The sequence below is a fragment of the Microcaecilia unicolor genome, chromosome 3 (genome assembly GCF_901765095.1).
Source record: "Microcaecilia unicolor chromosome 3, aMicUni1.1, whole genome shotgun sequence".
NCBI lineage: Eukaryota > Metazoa > Chordata > Amphibia > Gymnophiona > Siphonopidae > Microcaecilia > Microcaecilia unicolor.
In genome coordinates this window covers 117912720-117936851 of record NC_044033.1, presented here as the reverse complement: position 1 = coordinate 117936851, position 24132 = coordinate 117912720, and the positions used below count along the sequence as shown (strand labels likewise).

At 44.3% G+C, this 24132-nt stretch overlaps 1 protein-coding gene across 1 annotated transcript in view; it reads right to left on the bottom strand.

Annotated features, from left to right (window-relative positions):
* Nucleotides 1–3583: 3583 nt before the first annotated feature.
* PLCB4 (phospholipase C beta 4) overlaps nucleotides 3584–24132 on the bottom strand; it is a 331441-nt gene continuing 310892 nt past the window's right edge. The window contains exons 28-30 of the mRNA XM_030196321.1: nucleotides 19059–19209; nucleotides 17280–17329; nucleotides 3584–3655 (exon numbers count right to left, since the gene is read on the bottom strand). Coding sequence (XP_030052181.1) covers nucleotides 3584–3655; nucleotides 17280–17329; nucleotides 19059–19209 — 273 coding nt within the window. The remainder of the gene's footprint in view (nucleotides 3656–17279; nucleotides 17330–19058; nucleotides 19210–24132) is intronic.

The following is a 24132-nucleotide window of genomic DNA, read 5'->3' as shown; positions in this document are numbered from 1 at the left end:
CCCATCTAGGGGTGGACGCACCACATAGAACCAGACTCCTGGTCAAAGAAGCTCCTGACTTTCTCTGTGAACAGGGCCCCCCAGCTAATGATTAAGAGCCTGGATGATGTAAGGACCAGTGATGATTGTTTACAGTGTATTATTTCCTGGTCTAGGAACTCTTAGCATTGCTTAGATGTAGAGACCAGTGATGTATTGATTGTTTATAGATAGATTTTGTTTAATTATAGATAGAATGATTATAGGTATTGTTTCTTTTCAGTTATATAGCTAATCATTGTGTATATCTTAATCATTGTATATATTTTAATCATTATAGATTTTAGAACCTCTAATAAAGGTCTCATTTACCTAATACGAATCTAAAAGAATCCACAGTAATTACTGAGTAGTCTGTGTTAGTGAAGCAGGCTAAAAATCCATAGTAGTACAGACCTGCATACTGAAAAACAACAATAGTGTGGATTTTCAACTGGTGAGGCATTGCGTTTATTTAAAAGTGTTGGAACTTAATACATAAAGTCAACATTGCTATCTGTATAGGTAGAGGCACTAAATGTAGTGATAGTGTGATCACAGTGCCAGCATGATGGGGACAATTCTAGAACTGCGAGTCTCCATATAGGTGCACTGATGCTGCATGGTGAGAGCCTATCTAATATAATAAAACGCACCGTGAACGTTCTGTGAAGCCGGAAGCTTGAAGCCGGAAGTCTGAAGCCTTGAAGCCTTGAAGCCTGAAGCCTGAAGCCTTGAAGCCATCTGACGTCACTCCCAGGCTGAGGCTGAAGGGTTCGGGGATTCGTGGTGTGAAGCCTTCAAGCCAGCCAGCCGTCTCTGCCCCGCCCTCGCGACAAAACAAACAAATCCGGAAGCGAAACGTCAGGGAAGGAGGCGGCGCTCCCGACGTCTAGCCTTCCCTTTGCTGTGTTCCGCCTTCAAAACAAGGCGGAACACAGCGAAGGGAAGGCTAGACGTCGGGAGCGCCGCCTCCTTCCCTGACGCTTCACTGCACGAACCGCCACGGAGGTAAAGTTAAAAAGAATTAAAAAAAAAAAAAGGAAGCATGGATGCGAAGGGGTGGGGGGGGCATGGAGGCGAGGGGGAGGCATGGATGCGAAGGGGGGGGGGGCATGGATGCGAAGGGGGGGGGGGAAGAAGAGGGCGGGCCAGGCTGGGACATGGGAGAGAGCGTAGCATGGATGCGACGGGGGGCGGGGGGGGGGGGTCATGGAAGGGCGAGAGGGGACTTGCTGGAAAAGGATGAATGGAGGCGGCAGGGGACAGAGGAGCATGGATTACAGAGCAGGCCTCAGGCAGAGAGGGGAAATGCTGGATAGGGAAAAATGGAGGGGCCAGGTGACAGATGAGCATGGATGGGCATGGATTGGAAGGGCAGGACTCAGGGAGAGGGGAATTGCTGGATAGGGATGAATGGAGGGGACAGATGGGCATGGATGGATATGGATTACAGAGCAGGCCTCAGGCAGAGAGGGGAAATGCTGGATAGGGAAAAATGGAGGGGCCAGGTGACAGAGGAGCATGGATGGGCATGGATTGGAAGGGCAGGACTCAGGGAGAGGGGAATTGCTGGATAGGGATGAATGGAGGGGACAGATGGGCATGGATGGATATGGATTGCAGAGCAGGCCTCAGGCAGAGAGGGGAAATGCTGGATAGGGAAAAATGGAGGGGCCAGTTGACAGAGGAGCATGGATGGGCATGGATTGGAAGGGCAGGACTCAGGGAGAGGGGAATTGCTGCATAGGGATGAATGGAGGGGACAGATGGGCAATGGATGGATATGGATTGCAGGGCAGGCCTCAGGCAGAGAGGGGAAATGCTGGATAGGGAAAAATGGAGGGGCCAGGTGACAGAGGAGCATGGATGGGCATGGATTGGAAGGGCAGGACTCAGGGAGAGGGGAATTGCTGCATAGGGATGAATGGAGGGGACAGATGGGCATGGATGGATATGGATTGCAGGGCAGGCCTCAAGCAGAGAGGGGAAATGCTGGATAGGGATGAATGGAGGGGGCAGGTGACAGACAAACATGGATGGCCATGGATTGGGAGGGCAGGGCTCACGGACAGAGGGGAATTGCTGGAAAAGGATGAATGGAGGGGGCAGGGGACAGATGGCCATGGATTGGGAGGGCACGGCTCACACTCTCTCTCTCATATACAATGTCTTTCTCACTCTCACACACTCTGTCTCACACTGTATCACATTCACTCTCTATGTGCCACACAGTCACTCACACACTCGCTTGGTCTCATACACTCACTGAAACAGAGAATCTGTGTCTCACACACACTCTCTCTCTCGCCCACACACACACACTCTCACTCACACTGTGTCTCACATACACACTTGCACACACTCTCATTCTCACACACACACTCTCTCACAAACACACTCACACCCAGACTCACGCTCTCTCTCACACAATCACACTTTCACTCCGACTCTCAAACAGTCACTCTCACATACACTCTCCCAAACATACACACTCCGAGGAAAACCTTGCTAGCGCCCGTTTCATTTGTGTCAGAAACGGGCCTTTTTTACTAGTTTTATAATGGTATCCAGGTACCCAGATTCTGTTACAGAATACCAGCATAATCAGGTATCAGTGTGCCTTACATTTACATGTCTACAGTTACACTAGCTAGAGACGAAAAATAACTGCAGAACAGATGGCTGAAGGGGCGGGGGGATAGGATAGAGATGTACAAAATCCTGAGTGGAGTAGAATGGGTAAAAATGAATCAATTTCTTACTCTTTCAAAAAGTAGAAAGACGAGGGAACACTCCATGAATTTACATGGTAATACTTTTAAAACAAATAGAAGAAACATTTTCACTTAATGAATAGTTAAGCTCTGAAACTCACTGCCAGAGGATGTGGTAACAGCGGTTAGCATATCTGGGTTTAAAATGGATTTGGACAAGTTTCTGGAGCAAAAGTCCATAGTCTGCTATTCAAACAGACATGGGGAAGCCACTCCTTGCTCTGGGATTGGTAGCATGGAATGTTGCTACTATTTCGGCTTTTGCCAGGTACTTGTGACATGGACTGCCAACAGTTGGAAGCAGGATACTGGGTTAGATGGACCATTGGTATGACCTAGTATTGCTATTTTTATGTTCTTACATTCAACTGGGATGAGTATAACCTACAGCATTCTGTAAGTTATGTGCTTAAGTGGCAGCCATGCCCATTGCTTACCCATGTATACAACCCCTTGCCATCTGCACCTATGCCACTTATGCGTGCCCTAACAGAACAGCACTTAGGTGCCAGGCTAGCACTTTCACAGGTGAGTGCACACTTACACACATAAGTATTAGTATTCTATAATTTTGGGTATGTTTAGTTTAGCATACAACTTAGTCTGTTGCAACACAATGCAACTGGTTGAGTTTCCTGTTCTATACCTAGAACATCTTACCACCATGTGTATGTGTGCAGATATTATATCTCTGTGAACATTTAGGGACCTGTAAACTAAAGGTTTTCTCTTATTTTGTCTCAATGGCATATACAGCCATTAAGTTAGACATGTCTTTCTTTAGTGCATCATACCTTCGCATGCTTCTTCTTTAAAGAATTCAGTTCCTTCTGCTGCTTCTTTAATTGCTTCAAATAAGCCTGCAAAACAGTATTCAATCAACATTATTTCTCTATATGCATGACTTTTTATACCGGAAAATGTTAATTATACCTATGAAAATGGACTGCTATTTTGAATAGCAAGGTCTGTAATCCAAAAAATAAAGTCATTTAGGTGTTTCCTGGGAGGCAGGCTTTTCTAAGTTAATATTGTTTGTCATCTACTAAAATCAGGGTAAAAATAAAAAAAATTGATGATTCAACAAGGAGTGTAGCATGGTGAATATATGATATTCAGTTTCAGCTCAGACTCCACAAACATCAAGTTTTCCAACCCCTTGGAAAACATTTGGATAGGGCCTGTTCTTTTCAAATAATGATTCGTTTAATCCAAAATTCAGCCTATCACTATGGAAAAGTCTGTTTGAGAGGTGGTAGCATTTTCTTTCCATTCTGGACTGTTTCATGCCTACGGTAAGCATTCTACTACATTAAGGACTAAATTCTATAAATAGTGCTGAAAAATCAGTGCTGAAAAAAAAGCGCTAAGTGCTATTCTATAAACCATGCTCAAAGTTAAGCGCCATTTATAGAATAGCACTAAGCGCCGAGAACTATGACTACATTTAGGCGCTGCCATTCACAGCAACGAAACCTTGGTACAAATCCCATGCCTGATAGCCCTTATTCTATAAAAATGCACCTAAATTGCAGGAACGTTCCTGATCCACCCATGACCCTCCCATGGCCACGCCCTTTTTTGATCCGCACGTAAAAGTTATGCGCAGATCCGGCACATAAACTTACATGTGTAGATTTTAATTAATTCCAATTAGCACTGATAATTGTTAGTGACCAAATATCGGTGTTATTTGGCTCATTATTCAATTACATTTCCTGCGCTCAAATTTGTGTGTGCAATTTAAAGCGTGATTTGTAGAATTTGGAGGTAAGTGATTATTGTACAACAGAATTAGCTTGTTTAAAAAAATATCTGAAAGAAGAAACTATCCCCTTTGCTCACTTTGAAATTGACAGGTGATAAACATCAAGTTATGCTAACATGATTTATAAGACATATTGGGGGAACAATTCTATAAAGGTCACCAAAAGTTAGGTGATAAAGGGCTCCTTTTACTATGCAGTGTTAAGCCCAACACAGGATTACCGCTCGCTATATAGGAAGTAATGCCAGGCTACCGCAGCAGCCCGGTGGTACTTCCCACCCCTAGCTCACCGTCATTTCTGCTGCTACAGTAGTCAGGCAGTGCCGCGTACTGTCCGGTTTCTGCCAGGTTAACGCGGAAGCCCTTACCGCCACCTCAATGGGTGGCAGTAAGGGCTCCCCAGCCCTCCGAAATGGCTGCGTGGCAAGTGCTTTACTTGCCACATGGCCATTTCCTGCAGGAAGGCGAGACTTCCCTTTTACCAGATGCGGTAAAAGGGGGCCTTGGCGTCTGTGTAAAACATGTGCCGACGCCAGCACCGGCCTCCTTTTGCCACAGCTTGGTAAAAGGGGCCCAAAATGCAGGGCACTGAGCATGAATTTTACAATAATATCTGGGTGCCCAAATTCCATTATAGAATAAAACGTAAGTTGGCAGGCACAAATGTTGCACTTTAGCATGTAATTTACAGCATTCTATAAGTTATCCCCTAGATTCTATATAGTGTGACTTAAGTTGTGTGCGCAAATCCGGTCATATTCTGGATTTGCTTGTGCAACGTAATTAGCTCTGATTGCTAATTAACAAGCAATTGACACAAATTGGCATTAATTAGAATTTATATGCAGAACTAAGTGTATTCTTTAAAGTGATGCATGTAAATTCTAAGGTGCATAGCTGAAAAGGGGTGTGGCCACAGGCATGGCATGAGCGCTTCTAAAATCTATGCACGTTGTTATAGAATACACCCAGTCTGTGCCTAATTTAGGCATCGGCATTTACACCAAGTTTTACTTGGCATAACTGCCCTCGACTAAATTTAGTCGTGCGGAGGGATGCTCGGCATCCTATATAATAATTCTCACCTCCAACGTTCTAATGTGCCTGGGACCGTGGCTCCCTTGGAGGTGGTCTGTTAGGCAGTTTAGAATGCACTGATGTCACTGATGTCACTGACAGCTGATTCCAAGGCAAGGGGAGGAGTAGGGAAACACCCCTGCCTACCAATCAGTTCTCAGTGCCCCCCCCTCGGCGAAACACCCAAGCCCCTCCGCCCCGGCGCAGGACCCAAGCCCCTACCCCCCTCTCGATGCATCACCCAAGACCCTCCCCCCGGCGCATCACCAAAGCCCCTACCCCCCCTCTCGGGCACATCAACTCCCTCTCCACCCACAGCCGCCAATACTAACACTGTCCGGCCACTGCTGCTTCTCCTGTGGAGCAGCAGCGGCCGGTACAAAAAGAAAAAAGCCCCAAAAAAAGATTTTTAACCTGGAACGCCGCTCCGTAGACAGCCATCTGGCATTGGCTGTCGTCACTGCAGCCGCTCCTCCTCTCCCCTCCACGTCACTGCCCCTGCAGGAAGACCCCGGAGGAGCGCAGCGACGTCAGAGGGGAGAGGAGGAGCAGCTGCAGAGATGACAGCCAGTGCCAGATGGCTGTCTATGGAGCCGTGTTTCAGGTTTAAAATCTTTTTTTGGCTTTTTCTTTTTGCACTGGCCGCTGCTGCTCAACAGGAGACGCAGAAGCGGCCGGACAGCGTTAGTATTGGTGGCTGCGGGTGGCGAGGGGGTTGATGTGCCCGAGGGGGGTAGGGGTTTGGGTGATGTGCCGAGGGGGGAGGGGAGGGTTGCTGGACATGGGTGGCTGCAGGGGGAGAGGAGGGTCGCTGGACATGGATGGCTGCGGGGGGGGCAGGGAAGAGGGAGGTGGGGAGGGGGTCCTGAGACCAGATGGGTGGCTGCAGGGGAGGGCAGGGGAGACAGAAGGGACGCTGCAGGGGGGCAGGGGGAGAGGAGGGTTGCTGGACATGGGTGGCTGCAGGGGGGGCAGAGGGAAAGGAGAGGAGTGTCGCTGGACATGGGTGGCTGCAGGGGGGCAGGGGAGAGGAGGGTCGCTGGACATGGGTGGCTGCAGGGGGGCAGGGGGAGAGGAGGGTTGCTGGACATGGGTGGCTGCAGGGGGGGCAGGGGAGAGGAGAGTCGCTGGACATGGGTGGCTGCAGGGGGAGCAGGGGAGAGAGGAGGACCGCTGCACATTGGGTGGCTGCAGGGGCAGAGGAGGGTTGGTGGGGAGGGGGTCCTGAGACCAGATGGGTGGCTGCAGGGGGGGGCAGGGGAGACAGGAAGGACGCTGCAGGGGGGGGATTACCTTGCTAGCGCCCGTTTCATTGCCTACCGAAACGGGCCTTTTATACTAGTATTCTATAAACTGCAGCACAATTTATGCATATTCTATAAAGTACACCTAAATTTAGTCGTTTTTTATAGAATATGCCTATGCATATATTTTTTTTCAGTGCCGATTTTTTTTAGGCATGTGTTTTAGTAGCATTTAATTTCAGGCAGTTGGAATCACACCATTGAGAATCAAGGTTTCAGCTGTTTTTTTTTTTAATTTATGTACTTTCAAATATATATTGCACAAACAAAATTATTAGAAATCACATCATATTAAAAAAATATTTCTGCATTACCAGAAAAAGTAAATAAGAAAACACACACACACACACACACATATATATATATCAAACATATAAATGGCGAGTGACCGACTCACTCGCAAATGCGCAGTAGAGACTTCCCTCTCTGTCCCGCCCCCGCGTCAATACGTGATGACGGGGGGGGGGGGGCGGGACAGAGAAGGAAACTGCGCCGCCGAGGTTGCTGCCGCCACCCCTCCACCCGGCCCGGGCCCTCTCTTCCCTTCTGAACTTACACATCCATTCGCCGAACGCAGCAACGCACATCAGCTGAGCTGCACTGAGCCCTTCCTTCTTTGCCTGTGGCCCCGCCCTCCTGTGATGTAACGTCAGCGAGGGCGGGACACACACAGGCAGAGAAGGAAGGGGCAGCTCAGCTGATGTGCGTTGCTGCGTTCGGCGAATGGATGTGTAAGTTCAGAAGGGAAGAGAGGGCCCGGGCCAGGTGGAGGGGTGGCGGCGGCGGCGACTTCGAGGGGGGGGAAGCGGTGGCGACTTCGCAGGGGGGAGGAGAGCGGTGGTGACCGCGGGGGTAGGAAAACCTCAATACCAGCCCGTTTTTACGGGCTCAACGGCTAGTATATATATATAGGAAGATAGATATAGATATATATAGATAGAGAGAGAGAGAGAGAGAGAGACAGCAATATGATGTTGTTAGTCCACAAATATGGGGAAAAGAACAAAGAATTATGGGAAAACATCAAGAATCAAATATTAAAGGATAACTAAATATACAGTTGAAGCTGAGCTATAATCAAATATAGGAGTGTACTGAAGAAATGCTCTATCACTGGGGGGCACTGGACTCCATTCTAGGACCAAGCGATACAAAAGCTAAAAGCTGCACACGATTAAAAAAAATATATTGAACTTCTTGCATTAGAATTACATATTTACATGGATATCTGAGAATAAAGGTAGCCCCCAACTACAAGACCCGTAGTCTCAACAAGAAAATTGTCTTCTCTTCTTTTGGGTTAGTTGAGAGACATTTGAATCTTACATTTTATAAACACCACATATCTGTATTTAAAGAATGGTTTTATGACCCTATCTGCTAATTGAACCAGTAAAGTAGAAGGAGTCATCACCTCCACATCAGATCTCTCAAGGAAATTAGTTAAATCCAAACTTTCTTCTAATATAGAGTCTGTGATTTCTGAGTCATCAATCTTGAAGACAAAAGTTTCAGTACTAAAAAGAATCTAGCACCAAGGATGGAAGCAAACAATTTCAGAACTTTTCCCTTAAGATCCACATCATATAGATGGAAAAGGAACAGATGAAGGATTACCAAACTGAACACTGAGGAGAGATCATGGGAAACAATAGCCATCTCGTCCCTGTCCAAACTGTTTCTAATTTCACCCACTAGAGTAACTCTGAGCTATGATTTTCATGAAATTCTGACTTATACATTAACTTAAGAAAAATCTTGAGCTACCAGGTCAGCAAACTTTATCTATATAGCATGTAAATGCTGCTACCAATGCATATTCTAGCTATAATCATACTGTTCTGTCTTTGCTGTCCTACACATATGTTCTGTACCCTTACAAGTGTGTAGACCATCAGCTCGTGAATAATTCTCTGCTGTTACAACTTCTGTCTCTTTGCTCACTGTGTATGCTGACATAGCAACTCAGTAATAAAATGAGATCTCTTCCATCAGTTTATGTGTTAGCAAGCTGAAGGGGGAAGAAATGAAAACTGCAAGGGAAAATCAATCAGAAGAGTTTGATCATTACAATACGTAGGTTGCTATCAGGAAAGCATCACCAAAATCTATGTGGGACTCGTGATTTTTATGACAGTGCAAGTAAGGTGTCTTTTCATTTTCTAAAATGAATCGATAATTCCAGATTTCTTGAGAAGACATTAGGCTGTAGTGAAGAAGAGTTTTGACTCATGAAACAACAACAAAGGACAGGTACACTGAGCAACTTTCCTTTTAGATTCAGATGAATAGTATCATGAATGGAACTCAGACAAAAGCTGTTCTGCTCAGTGTTGAAAACTCAGCTATAGGTATGATCATATATTAATTAGGTGTATCCAGATAAAAGTTACAAAACCACATTTTTCCACGATATCAATTCTATAAGAGGTAACAATGCCTAAACTTCACTGTCTTGTAAAAGCCTACACTTTTATAAAACTTCACAAGTTGAGTTGCAAGGCCATCTTGCCTGTGGAAACCTAGATGAAATGCTGCAACAAATTTATATTACAGTGTACATCTAGGCATGGGCATTTATACCACCTATAGGGCTGGTGTAATCGCACCTAGTTGTAAGTACATTCTCTGCCACTTGTGCTAGCTACCTACTTTTCTTTACAGAATAGACTTAACATAGACGCCATAACCAGTGGTCATAGTAGGCACCATGTTTTAGAACTATCCTCATGTTGTCAAGTCAGTCAAAAGATGAAAGCAGTGACTATTAATCGAGAACCAAGAGAAATGGAAGTATACACGAGAATTAAGAAATTCCATGAAAGGGGATACAGCAAAACTGGAAAAGGATGCCAAGACAGTAGATCACAGAGGTTAGAGAGGCACAAAAAACAAGAAATGTATACATGGTTAAAAGGTCGACACGGCCATGTTTCACCTTCCAAAGGTTGTGCCAGGGGCTGTTAAAATACCCAGAGGTGTATTCTCAGAATATCATCTACTGGTTAAAGGGCTTCTCTCTAGTGCAGTAGCTGCAATCCTGACACAGCCATTGAAAGGGTGAAACACGGCTGTGCTGGGCTTTTAACTATTTATTGTTTTGTGTGGCGAATAAATTGGAACAACTTGAACTCCAACCTCTGCGATCTGCTGTTTTGACATCCGTTCTGGATCTTGAGGATCGTCTGCCTGTTTGCTTCTTAGAACTGGAAAAGTTTCAGAAAAGGGTGACAAAATGATAAACAAAATGGAACTCCCCTGTGGGGAAAGGCTAAAGAGGCTCTTTAGGTCTGGAAAAGCTATGACGGACATCTGTGAAACCACGAGTGAGGTGGAATGGGTAAATAAAGTATGGTAACTTATACTTTCAAATAATACTAAGACTAGGGAACATTCCATGAGGCTGAAGGCAGATCCTTTAAAACTGTGGAATTTGTTGCCAGATATGGCAGTGAAAGGTGGCAGAACCTGCAAAGTTGACTACTGGTTGTGTGGATCTCTCATTGTTATCTGCATTTACAACCTGGAGGTAATGATGGATTTAGCTTTGTCTGGAAGAAAACAGGTAAGAGCAGAGCTGAGGCTGCTTTTCGAGCACTAATTTTATGCCTATTTTATAAAGCAAGAATGTGCCTGCTCCACTTTATAAAATACCAACATAAATGGCAGGAGCAGATATTATAGGAATTCCTATTTGTTGGATTGCCTGAATACTCTTATTAAGCGGCTTCAGAATATTTAAAATTCAGTCACACAAATTATTACGCGGGTTAGAAGATATGACATGTTACTTACTCATGAAGGAAGCCCACTGGTTACCAGGTCCTTACCAAGGGGCTCTTTTACTAAGCTGCGGTAGAAGGGGCTCTGAACTAGCAGCGGAGGTCATTTTTGCCTCGTTCCAGGGCTCCTTTTACCACAGCAGATAAAAAGGTCAAAAAAAAGAAATGGCTGTGTGGTAAATTTGAATTTGCTGTGCGGCCATTTCGGGGGGGGGGGGGGGCACTTACCACCACCCATTGAGGTGGTATTAAGGGCACCCATGCTAACCTGGCAGCACGCGGCACTGCTCAATTACCGACAGGTAACCCCTGTGCTGGAAAATGAGGTCTGATTTTCTGTAGTGCTGGACATGGCATGCTCTGGGGATGGAACTACTGCCCGCACCTGCATTGGGCCAGCAGAAGTTCTGCGGCAACCCTTTAGTAAAAGGGCCCCTGAGTTAAAATTAGAATGTTAGCTCTGGCTCAAAGTATTCTACTCAGCTCTTCCCCAATATTTGAGTAACTTATTGATCTCTTACTGCCCCTTACGTACCGTAAGGTCTCAGAATCGGCTTGTCATCCCCTTCTCTTTTCAGAGCACAAATGGTCTTCACTAAAGAATCAGGCACCAGCCATTCTCTACTGCACCATGTTTGACTAGACCTCAGTTAGATACTTTGAAAAAGAACTTAAAAATCCACTTTTTCTCATTAGCATTTCCTGAGACCTAGACTGGTGTTAGGGCTTCCTTGCAAGTGCTGAAGGAAGAGACTCCACTGTTTAACTTGTCTTATAGACAGCCCTTTTATTTTACGATTATTGTTCTGTGTGCTGTGGAGTCCGAACTAATGTTGGTTTTGCCTGGAACTCATTAACTTTGTATAATTGGCTGAGCTTCTATTTTAAACTGCTCTGCTTGATTCAACAGAAGGGTGGTTTATCGAGTATGATAAATAAATACATATATAAATAAATTTACAACAGCCCTAGAGCTGGTGTAAACATCTGCACCAATTATTTTACGAGTATGTGTGTAAACTGTAGTATTTTATAATTTATGTGTGTACTTGCATGCTCTACCTAAAATCCACCCCGTGCATACCCACTGACAAAGCACGCGCCATGAAACCGTAATTTATAAACGGTCACTTAAGCACATAAATATTGGAATTTGCATGCCTTCTTAGCACCTGCCACGTTAAACCTCCTCTGAATATTGACCCCGCTGTGTTTAGAAAGGATTTAGATGAGTTCCTGGAGACAAGTCCATAAACAATTATTAGATGGGTAGACTTGGGAAAGTTAATACTCATTGTGAAGTAGAAAATACCAAAATAAATAATTCAGAGAAAATTCCCACTGAAGGCAAATCAACACTAATGTTTCATATAAGTATACAGCATTAAACACACACACACACACACACATACATATATGTTTAATGTTGATTGGTGACGTAACTGTCCTTATTATGCTATAGACTTGGACTCTGAGGTCTTTTTCCTTCCTTCAGAAATATATTCATATATCCATTGATCTTATATATGCTTAATATTGTATGCTTATATGACACATTAGATTTAATTTGCCTTCAGTGGAAATTTTCTGTGTTTAAAGTTACGGCTTATCCCTAGGTATATGCAACAAGGAATGGATCTGTTTAGGATCTTGTAGGTGTTTGTGATCTGATTGGTTACTGCTGGAAACAGGATATTGGGCTTTCTGGTCTGATCCAGTATGACATATGTTATGCTCTCATTATTATACTCATTGAGATTGATCACATGGGAATAGAAGAAAAGACTGGGGATGGGGAAAAGAAGAAAAGACTGGGGATGGGGAAAAGAAGAAATGAAGTTTGGGAAAGGAAGAGGAGAAGGAGGGGAAACTGTGATGGGAGACAGAGGAAAAAGTGCACCACCTGGTTCAAATTAGCAGTTGGGGCCAGCAGCAGAAGAGAAGGATGAGGCCTGATAGGCCGCACTACTTTCCCCCTCCTGCTGCAAAATCTTCAACCTGGGAGATGGGAAATGAGGAGGCTGTACAGGGGCGTAGCCAGACTTGGATGGGAGGGGGGGCCAGAGCATAAGGTGGGGGGGCACATTTTGGCCTGCCTCCCAATGCCGCCAACTCTGTCCCCTCCCGCAGCCACTTCTGCCTCCCTGCCGCCACTGGAAGGTACCGCTTCTGCCGTTACCACTCCCCCTGCCGCTCCCACTCCCCATCGCCGCTGCTGCTGCCACTGGAAGGTACCTTGGCTATAGCGTTTGTCCCGCGCTGCTCTTACTTTGCCTAGTGCCTTGTCCTGCTTTCAGCGCCGTGCACGCTCATTTTAATGAAACTGAGCATGTGCGAGCAATGTAAGACCAGCGTGGGACAAATGCCTTAGCTGGAGGGGATTGGGAACCCCTGCCAGCCAAACTGGGGTCCCTGGAGCCAGTTTGAGGGGGCCCAGGCCCCTGTGGCCCCCTGTAGCTATGCCACTGTTGTATCATAGTAGCAGCACAACCCTCACAAACCTGATCTGGCTCAGCCCAGTCCCCAATCTCCCATGGTGGTTCCAGGTGGTCAAGCCAATTCTGTGGGAAAGGGTATATTTTGTAGCCTTGCTCATGGCCACAAAGACACAGGAAATCAAGGGCTTTGCATATGACTAATAATAGCCTAATAAACTATATTGGAAAATTAGGGGGGGGGGAGAAGGATTAAGTGTCACAGATGCTTTATGAATTTGATAGTCTGTCACTGTTGGATCTTTTCATGCTGGAAGCAATGCAAGAACCGCCCCTGCATGTTACAAAAATTATGGCAGAGGACCAGGTTCTTTCAAATTTCCTAAACTGCATGTAGTGAGGATGCTCCAGAAAAAAGCTGGCAGAACGTTTTGTTGTCCGTTGAGAAACTGTAGCCCGAAATGCTGTTGTTTTCTTTTTTCAGTACAAAGAGGCAGCAGACTGCTTATTTTCTTTTCTTTTAAAATTGTAATATTATTTTCCTGTAAATCGCTTCGATGTTCTTTTCTTTGAAAGGAGGTAGAAAAAACTTTAGGAACTAAACAGAGGATATCTCTTTTGGGGAAGTTAATACCATCATCTCCAAAGACAGATGATCATTTATCTTGAAAGCTATGCACAGTTACACATCCAAACGTTCATACATATGAAAGCTACAGCTAGGCATTATAAGCCAATTTTGGATAGGATATGAGAAGGGAATTAAGAAGTCCAAGCTGGGATGTGGAAAATTCTCTCTATTTTTACAAAGGAGCTACCAAAGGCAGAGCCTCTCATAAATTACATGTAAGGATGTGCAGGGCACGTCCATAGGGCCAGTGCAAGGGTATTGGGTGCCTTAGGTGAACCTTCAGCCTTAAGCCCCCTCCCACACTCAATTACACTTCAGGCCCCTAATCTGTTCCCTCCCAAGAAATTATCCCTGAATTCTACACAGGTCATCAAAATTTGGGTACAGATCCCAGATGCGTGCGGAAACTAATTAGGCAATTAGGTACTAACAATCAATTATCGGAGCTAACTGTTACTTCATTGTACTAATTATGACTTACACACGCATATGCCTTAGGGGTCAGCACTCAAGAAAAATATCTAGGTGTCATTGTAGACAACACGCTGAAATCTTCTGCCCAGTGTGTGGCGATGGCCAAAAAAGAAAACAGGATGCTAGGAATTATTAGGAAAGGGATGCAAAATAAGACCAAAAATATTATAATGCCTCTGTATTGCTCCACGATGCGACCTCATCTTGAGTATTACATTCAGTTCTAGTTGCTGTATCTCAAAAAATATATAGCAGAATTAGAAAGGGATCTGATCCTGGGGGAGTGCGTGTTTGGAGGGTACAATCTAAAGCTGGGGGGAGGGATTCAGGAGCTGGCCTCAGCCTTTACACCCCACCCTTTAAGCATGCACTTATTTATGCCTTTGGGAAAGTAAAATGCAGACATCCAGATTTCTTTTTTTTTTATTGGTGTCTATTCCTCAACTCAACCTACTCCCTTGTCCACACCCTTACCATGCCTCCACATGGTATTGAAAGAGCAGCAGAAGATATCCAAGCCAATGTCTTTATTAAACATCCAGGACTCGTCACGAATCGTGTTTCGGCCCCTAGGAGCCTTCCTCAGGAGTCTTTATATGAATGGCTGCTGTGGTTAAGCTAAGCTTAAAACAATATGGTTGTTGTCAAACAAACAAACGTGTCGAGTCCTGGATGATTTAATAAAGACGTTGGTTCAGATATTGTCTGCTGCTCTTTCTTTGGTCACCCTTGTTGTGTTTGTTCGGTTTGTGTGCCTACAAGGGTACTGTTCTTCTGTTTTCCTGCCGTGTCCACATGGTATTACTACTACTTAACATTTCTAGAGCGCTACTAGGGTTACGCAGCGCTGTACAATTTAACAAAGAGAGACAGTCCCTGCTCAAAGAGCTTACAATCTAATAGACAAGTGAACGGTCGGTCCGATAGGGGCAGTCAAATTGGGGCAGTCTGGATTCACTGAACGGTAAGGGTTAGGTGCCGAACGCAGCATTGAAGAGGTGGGCTTTAAGCAAAGACTTGAAGATGGGCAGGGAGGGGGCTTGGCGTAAGGGTTCAGGAAGGTTGTTCCAAGCATAGGGTGAGGCGAGGCAGAATGAGCGGAGCCTGGAGTTGGCGGTGGTGGAGAAGGGTACTGAGAGGAGGGATTTATCCTGTGAACGGAGGTTACGGGCGGGAACGTAAGGGGAGATGAGGGTAGAGAGGTAGTGAGGGGCAGCAGACTGAGTGCATTTGTAGGTAAGAAGGAGAAGCTTGAATTGAATGCGGTATCTGATCGGAAGCCAGTGAAGTGACCTGAGGAGAGGGGTGATATGAGTATATCGGTTCTGGCGGAATATGAGACGTGCAGCAGAGTTCTGAACAGACTGAAGGGGGGATAGATGGCTAAGTGGGAGGCCGGTGAGGAGTAAGTTGCAGTAGTCCAGGCGAGAGGTAATGAGAGCGTGGACGAGAGTTCGGGTGGTGTGTTCAGAGAGGAAAGGGCGAATTTTGCTGATGTTAAAGAGGAAGAAGCGACAGGTCTTGGCTATCTGCTGGATATGCGCAGAGAAGGAAAGAGAGGAGTCAAAGATGACTCCGAGGTTGCGGGCAGATGAGACGGGGAGGATGAGGGTGTTATCAACTGAGATAGAAAGTGGAGGAAGAGGAGAAGTGGGTTTTGGTGGAAAGACGATAAGCTCGGTCTTGGACATGTTCAGTTTCAGGTGGCGGTTGGACATCCAGGCAGCAATGTCGGATAAGCAGGCCGATACCTTTGCCTGGGTCTCCGCGGTGATGTCTGGTGTGGAGAGATACAGTTGGGTGTCATCAGCATAGAGATGATACTGGAAACCATGAGATGAGATCAGGGAGCCCAGGGAAGAGGTGTAGATTGAGAAGAGAAGGGGTCCAAGGACCGATCCCTGGGGAACACCAACAGATAAGGGGATGGGGGTGGAGGAAGATCCATGAGAGTGAACTTTGAAGGTGCGGTGGGAGAGATAGGAGGAGAACCAGGAGAGGACAGAGCCCTGGAACCCAAATGAGGACAGTGTGGCAAGAAGTAAGTCATGATTGACAGTGTCAAAAGCGGCGGATAGATCCAGGAGGATGAGGATGGAGTAGTGGCCTCTGGATTTGGCAAGGAACAGGTCATTACAGACTTTAGAAAGTGCTGTTTCTGTCGAGTGAAGAGGGCGAAAACCGGATTGAAGCGGATCAAGGATGGCATGAGAGGAGAGAAAATCAAGGCAGCGGCTGTGGACTGCGCGCTCAAGTGTCTTGGAGAGGAAGGGTAGGAGGGAGATGGGGCGGTAGTTGGAGGGACAGGTAGGGTCTAGTGATGGTTTTTTGAGGAGTGGCGTAACTACAGCATGCTTGAAGGTGTCGGGGACAGTTGCAGTGGAGAGAGAGAGGTTGAGGATATGACAGATGGAGGGGGTGATAGTAGGAGAGATGGTGTTAAGTAAGTTGGTGGGGATGGGATCAGAGGAACAAGTGGTGCATTTTGAGGAGGAAAGAAGGCGGGCGGTTTCCTCCTCGGAGATATCAGGAAAGGAGGAGAAGGAGGTCTGGGTTGGTTGGTTGAGGGAGAGGGTTGAAGGGTGAAGAGGAGGAGGTGGCTTGGTAGTGAACTCAAGGTTGATCTTTTGCACCTTGTCGCGGAAGTAGTCAGCCAGTGATTGAGGAGAGAGTGACGGGGGGGTGGGAGCGGAGGGCACTTTGAGGAGGGAGTTAAGGGTGGCGAAGAGACGACGAGGGTATTGACCACTAACAGTGGCTCTTGAATGTAGGCAATCTAAAAGCTACTATTTGCAACTGGGGAGGTTTCTAAAATAATCCCCAGGTACGTTGGAAAGAAATCAGTGTTGAAATTGAACACGTCACGCTTCACATCAACTACCGTGAAAGCACAAAGCGCTACACACCTAAGAAATCACTACAAATCCATGGCCAATGTTACATAATGATTTCATAGAACCATTTCAAGGACATGATGTACAACAGTTTGCTGCTATTAAATAATCTAGCTTACCTTCATTTGCTTTAAATCTTCTATCTTCACTTGGGGAATGAGTTCTACAGCTAGGAAACAAATAGTTTTTGTTGAAATTCAGTAAAGTTAGTACATATTGCAATACTCAAGCTTAATGATTGCAGGAAAACAGATCTATAATACAATACAAATATCTAGGAGAACAGTTTTGCAATAGCATGCCTAAGGGAAAAATGCATGGGTGCATGCTGTACCTAATTTTTACAAGGGCAGTACTTTCCCTTAGAAAAGGGCCTTTGGTGCTCATTTTCAAAGCAGATGGGTGCCTCAAAATGCCTAAAACAACTGTCCATCTGCTAAAAACATCCAGATGCTGATTTTGGAAAGTCAGAATTTGGATGCTTCACACTACTGTTTGTCCAAATAGCAAGGAAGCATGTTGTGGACGGGACTAAAAAGGGTCCAAAAGTAGGATGTCCAACAGCAATTTCTGACTGGGGAAAAACGTCCATGTCTAAAAAGAAGGATTTTTTAAAAATCTAAACCTGTTTCTGTCATCCTAGTTACAAAAGTGTGCTCTGATTGTGCAGCTGAGTGCTGGAGGGATTAAGGCATGACCCTCTCTCTTCCCTGAAAGTGAAACTGGATAGGAAAACCAGGCTCTATGTCAGCTACAGGTATTATAGCCATTCTGAACAAAACAGCAAACATGTTAGAGAAGTAGCCTGGGGCTCCCGCCAGGAACAGAAAAATGCTTACTGTACCAAACAATACAAGACACACGCAAGCCTGAAGGATATTGAAGTGGTGTACATTCAGGTACAGTAAGTATTTTTCTATTCCTGTAGTAATTAGATTTATGAAAAAAAAAAAGAGCTACAGTGGGATTTGAACCTGTGTCCTAGTCTAGCCACTGGGCATCTCCCCTGTTCTATAAGGATGTCCGTGTTTCCATTTTCATAAGAATATTGCCAGACAGAGGTTCCTGTACCTTGTTTTCTCCTGTTTATAATTTAAACAGTTCAGTTTGTACAGCGTAAGAACGTTCTTCTCATGTATTTTCAAACAGGAAATCTTGACGTCTTTCGTGTTCAAAAATAGCTTTGAGATGGATGGGGTTTTTTTTGGATGGCCCAATTCTGATTTGGACATTCTTTCGAAAGTCCCCCCCCCCCCCCCCCCCCGATACACAGACTTTGCATCAGCTTGTTCTGTCCTGACACTGAATATTACCAGCACCCATGTTAACTGTCAGCTCCTCCCCAATGCCACCCTCTGTACTGCCCCTGACCTACCCATTTATTTTTGGTCAGTCAGAGCCGATATTCAGTGGCTAGGAGCAATTTGAACGAGCCAGAGCCTCTCCTGCTTTGTGTATCGGGTGGATTGTTTTTTTCCGAACCAAATGTTAGGAGGTATTAATGACTATTCATCCAGAATTAATATTTTTATGCATTTGTTGTAAGTTTCCCTGACTCAATAAAGATATTTTTCAAAAAAAGAAAAAAAAAGAAAAGAACCTTAAACCAGAACATCATACCAGTTGTACACCGTACAGTCTATCTCTGTTCTGATGAACTGACAGTTTAAGTGAGTGATTCAGGCAAGGTGCAAAAAAGTGACCTCTCCTAGTTCACAGCAAGTAACAGTGGCAGAAACAGGACTTGGAATAATCTGTTTTGGCTCCCAGCTCATTACTTTAAAGACACTGCTTCCCATATGTCATTGAGCATTATTTTTTTTTTCAGTGAGCAGTTTCATGGCACAAAAAATATCTTTGTTTTTTTGATGGGTGCTCTTTGTTTTATTTATTTTTACCTTTTTTGGTATCTGGTCCAGGGCCCTGGGCGGCAGTTGCAGCTGGTCTGATTTCAGAGCTGCTCTGAGGAGTGACATTTGCTTTGAGATTGTTACTTTTTCCTTTCTTATCATTCTTGGAGTTATCATTTGGCACATCAGCAATATCACTCTGCAACAAGCAATGACATTGATCTTAGCAATATCAAAACAACAAAATGTGTTCTTATCAAAATACGTTCATTTTCAGTTCCTATTCTCTTTCAACAATACTCTTCTGTTTATAGTTGCACTTTTTGTAGAGCAGAATATGTTTTCTAAGAGGAACACTTAGGTTTGTGAGGCATAGCCTTGACACCATTTTCTGTGTTGCGGAACTGAACTTGACCATGCCTGAGTGGTAGGCCTGTCACATTAAATGGAATCTCTGTGTCAAAAGATATAGCACTGTGCTTGTGACAGACCAAGGAGTTTGACCAGCTAGATCTAGTCTGAAGAATTCAAGATGACTTTGAAGAAGGGACATTGTTACATTAACAGGCTCATTTTCAAAAGAGATGGATGTCCATCTTTCGACATAAATTGGAACATGGACGTCCATCTCCCAGGGACGTCCAAATCAGTATAATCAAAACCCGATTTTGGACATCTCCAACTGCAGTCCGTCAGAAGGACGTCCAAATCTCAAGGGGGCATGCCAGGGGAGTGTTCAAGGTGGGAATTGGGCGTTCCTAAGACATGGACGTCGTTCAGCGATAATGGAACAAAACAAAGACATCCAAGATTAAAACTTAGATGTTTTGAGCTAGACCTATTTTATAATGAATAGCTGTAGTGGAAATTGAACCCAGGATTAAAGTCTGCTGCACTAACCTACTCCTCACAAGAGGTGCCCCCAATGATCATATGACCACTGGAGGGACTTGTGGATCACCTCCCCTTCCTTCCCCAAATCACAAAACATTTTTTCAAATAGCACTTTCAAAAGGAAAAGATAGACTTTTTTTGTAGAAAATAACCTGATTTTGGACATTTTATAAAAAACATCCAAATTCAGACTTAGATGTCATATCCAAAAATACCCCTTGTACATTTGACTTGCCCAAAGTCACAAGGAGCAGCAGTGGGAATTGAACCTATGTTGCCAGGATCAAAGCCCGCTGCACTAACCATTAAGCCACTCCTCCTCTGTTCTGGACATCTTGCATTTGGACGTCTTTGTGTTCGAAAATGGCTGAAAGTCAAAGATGTCCAAATCCAAGGACATCCATGGATTTGGACATCTTTGACGGTATTTTCTAAACAAAAGATGGACATCCATCTTTTTTCGAAAATACGGTTTTCCCCGCCTCTGGATTTGGACGTTTTACAAAGACATCCAAATTCAAACTTAGACGTTTCTTTCGAAAATGCCCTTCTATATAAGTGACATTGGAGCCTCTCTGCATACTTTCAAGTTTATGTATAAGAATACCAGCATGATTGGTTTAATATCATCAATCAGCCAATCACCATCTACGATTTGCCCTATTTTGATGGGCAAGTCTGATAACACTAAGTACTTATGGCTGTGCAGAAACCATGGGACAGAAGGAAGAGGAGGAGAGATAGGAAGGAGACGGAAGGAATGACATTTTAGCTACCACTGGAAAACCTAAAGACATCTCAGACTGTAATAATGACAGCAACAGGTTGTATGGTCTTGGTTTTGTGATCACTCCAATATCAAGGGATAGGTAGTAAAGATGTTTGCCAGTAGAGGGTGTGAGTTATATTTGACACTAAACTTACAAGAACAATAAGAAACTATTTCTCACAATTTATTGCTGCATGTTGACTCTATAAATTGCTTTGGTAAATAAACCATTATAATTTATGGAATTCTTTTATGGAATTCTGATGGGCAATCTGAGTACAGAGAGAAGTGATGTCCATGAGCTTGGGCCTGTAATTTTTCAAAGCTATAGAGATCAAACTCTTGAAGTTCCTTCTAGTTCCAAGCAGAACGACATTGAACACTGGACTCCCAATGCAGGCAATTTTGGCCGAAACATGGTCCGTGTTGAGTCCTTGGAACTGACATTCTGGCTATAAAATAAAGCTATTTCACTGAGAAACTCTCCCCTCTCTCTTCGTTATCTCTGCTGTATTTCTCCTGAGTTGTCCTTGGGCAAGCAAATAGGTGTGCCCTATACAGAGAGTGTAACACATACTTATTGGCTACACATAATTTTGTACACAGTTCCTAAACTGGCTTCTCTGAAAATCTGAATAGACTGTATACCTAAATTTATGCTCCTAGTGTTACTAGGTGCTTAAATTCAGAAGCCTCAAAAATAAGCTAGTAACAGGGGCACATTTAGGGAGCAGAAAAAAAAGTTAGAAGCTCAGCACTGATTTTCAGCATTAAGTATCCAAATTAGGCTCATAAATCTAGGCACATAAATAGGTCTAAATTTAGGAATATGTGGGGGGCAATATTCGGCTCATAGTGGTCGGCATTATTTTAAATACTGACTCCTGTGAGCTGAATTAGATCCAGGTATTCAACATCTGGCATAATATGGATACTGTCTATATAGCCAAAATCTTTGCGGGCCACCAGAAGTTATCCATGTCTGGCCAATATTCAGTGCTGATACCTAGTCAGGCATAGTCACAACAGCATTGCATGCAGTCTGACTTGCCAGGTTAGTTGTCCAGGCACTCGCATTGATTATCAGTGGTGCCAGGGATCCACCCCGACTCCATCCCCAGAATATCCTTACCCTAACTGAAAAGTGATGTGGCGATCAGAGCTAATACAAAAAGGCACTTTCTAGTCACTGAATATTAGCATTTGGGCTAGGCAGAGCAATTAAACTGGGCAGGAGCCTCTCCTGCCCAGTTCAACCACTCTGAATATTGAGTCCCATAACTAACAGGCCTCTAAATTTATATGATGTTTTAGCTCAAAACGTAGACTTGGCTTATGCTTGGCTAAAAACGAGAGACAAATATTTGTGCATGTAATTACAGAGTACTATCACTTACATGAATGATTGTTACAGTTAAGTGCAGAACTTCTAGCCATGTGCTCAGTGGACTAAGCTGAACAACTCAGATAAGTGCAGCTTTACCTAATTGTGTCATTATAAATTGTGAAGAGTGCCTAAAAGTATTATAAGTAAAGGGCATTGGACATCTCTCTATATAAAAGGCAACACCAACGTTCTATGAAGCCTCCAGCCGGAAGTGTGAAGGGGGCGAGATATCCGGTTTCCCTATGAGTGTCTGCCCCGCCCTCTCTGTAACACAGTCAGTGAAGGAAAACAGCAGAGCACGAAATCAAATCGCTGGCTCTGTAACAGTGAAGGACTCAGAGGGGGGAGGGGAGAGAGGCCAGAGGGCAGGGACACACACACTCCCACATGCACACAGAAGAAAACATTGCTAGCCCCCGTTTCATTTGCATCAGAAACGGGGCTTTTTTACTAGTTTGCCAATAAATTTTGCTCCACAAGCCCAGCATCCTGTTTCCAGCAGTGGCCAATCCAGGTCACAAATACCTGGCAAGATCCCCAAAAAAGTACAAATCATTTTATGCTGCTTATCCCAGAAATATTTTTCCCAAGTCCAATTTAATAATGGTCTATGGACTTTTCCTTTAGGAAGCCGTCCAAACCTTTTTAAAACTCTGCTAAGCTAAATGCCTTTACCACATTTTCTGGCAACGAATTCCAGAGTTGAATTACACGCTGAGTGAAGAAATATTTTCTCCAATTCCTTTTAAATGTACTACTTTGTAGCTTCATCGCATGCCCCCTTGTCCTAGTATTTTTGGAAAGCATAAACGTTTCACATCTACCCGTTCCACTCCACTCATTATTTTATAGACCTCTATCATATCTCCCCTCAGCCGTTTTTTCTCCAAGCTGAAGAGCCCCAGCCACTTTAGCCTTTCCTCATAGGGAAGTCGTCCTATCCCCTTTACCATTTTCGTAGTCCTTCTCTGCAGCTTTTCTAATTCCACTATATCTTTTTTGAGATGCGGCGACCAGAATTGAACACAATATTCGAGGTGCAGTCGCACCATGGAGCGATAAAAAGGCATTATAACGTCCTCATTTTTGTTTTCCATTCCTTTCCTAATAATACCTAACATTCTATTTGCTTTCTTAGCCACCGCAGCACACTGAGCAGAAGGTTTCAACACATCATCAATGACGACACCTAGATCCCTTTCTTGGTAGGTGACTCCTAATGTGGATTGCATGACGTAGCTATAATTTGGGTTCCTCTTTCCCACATGCATCACTTTGCACTTGCTCACATTAAACGTCATCAGCCATTTAGACACCCAGTCTCGTAAGGTCCTCGTAATTTTTCACAATCCTCCCGCGATTTAACTACTTGGAATAATTTTGTTTCGTCAGCAAATTTAATTACCTCACTAGTTACTCCCATCTTTAGGTCATTTATAAATATGTTAAAAAAACAGTGGTCCCAGCACAGACCCCTGGGGAACCCCATTAACTACCCTTCTCCATTGAGAATACTGACCCTACTCTCTGTTTTCTATCTTTTAACCAGTTTTTAATCCACAATAGAACACTATTTCCTATCCCATGATTCTCCAATTTCCTCTGAAGTCTTTCATGGGGTACTTTGTCAAACACCTTCTGAAAATCCAGATACACAATATCAACTGGCTCACCTTTGTCCACGTTTGTTCAAAGAAATGTAATAAATTCCCTTCACTAAATCAACGTTGGCTTTGTCTCATTAATCCATGCTTTTGAATATGCTCTGTAATTTTGTTCTTTATAATAGTCTCTACCTTTTTGCCCGGTGCTGACGTAAGACTCACCGGCCTATAATTTCCTGGATCTCCCCTGGAACCTTTTTTAAAAATCGGAGTTACACTGGCCACCCTCCAATCTTCCGGTACCAAGCTCGATTTTAAGGATAAATTACATATTACTAACAATAGTTCCGCAAGTTCATTTTTCAGTTCTATCAGTACTCTGGGATGAATACCATCCGGTCCAGGAGATTTGCTACTCTTCAATTTGTCAAATTGCCTCATTACATCCTCCAGGTCTATAAAGATTTC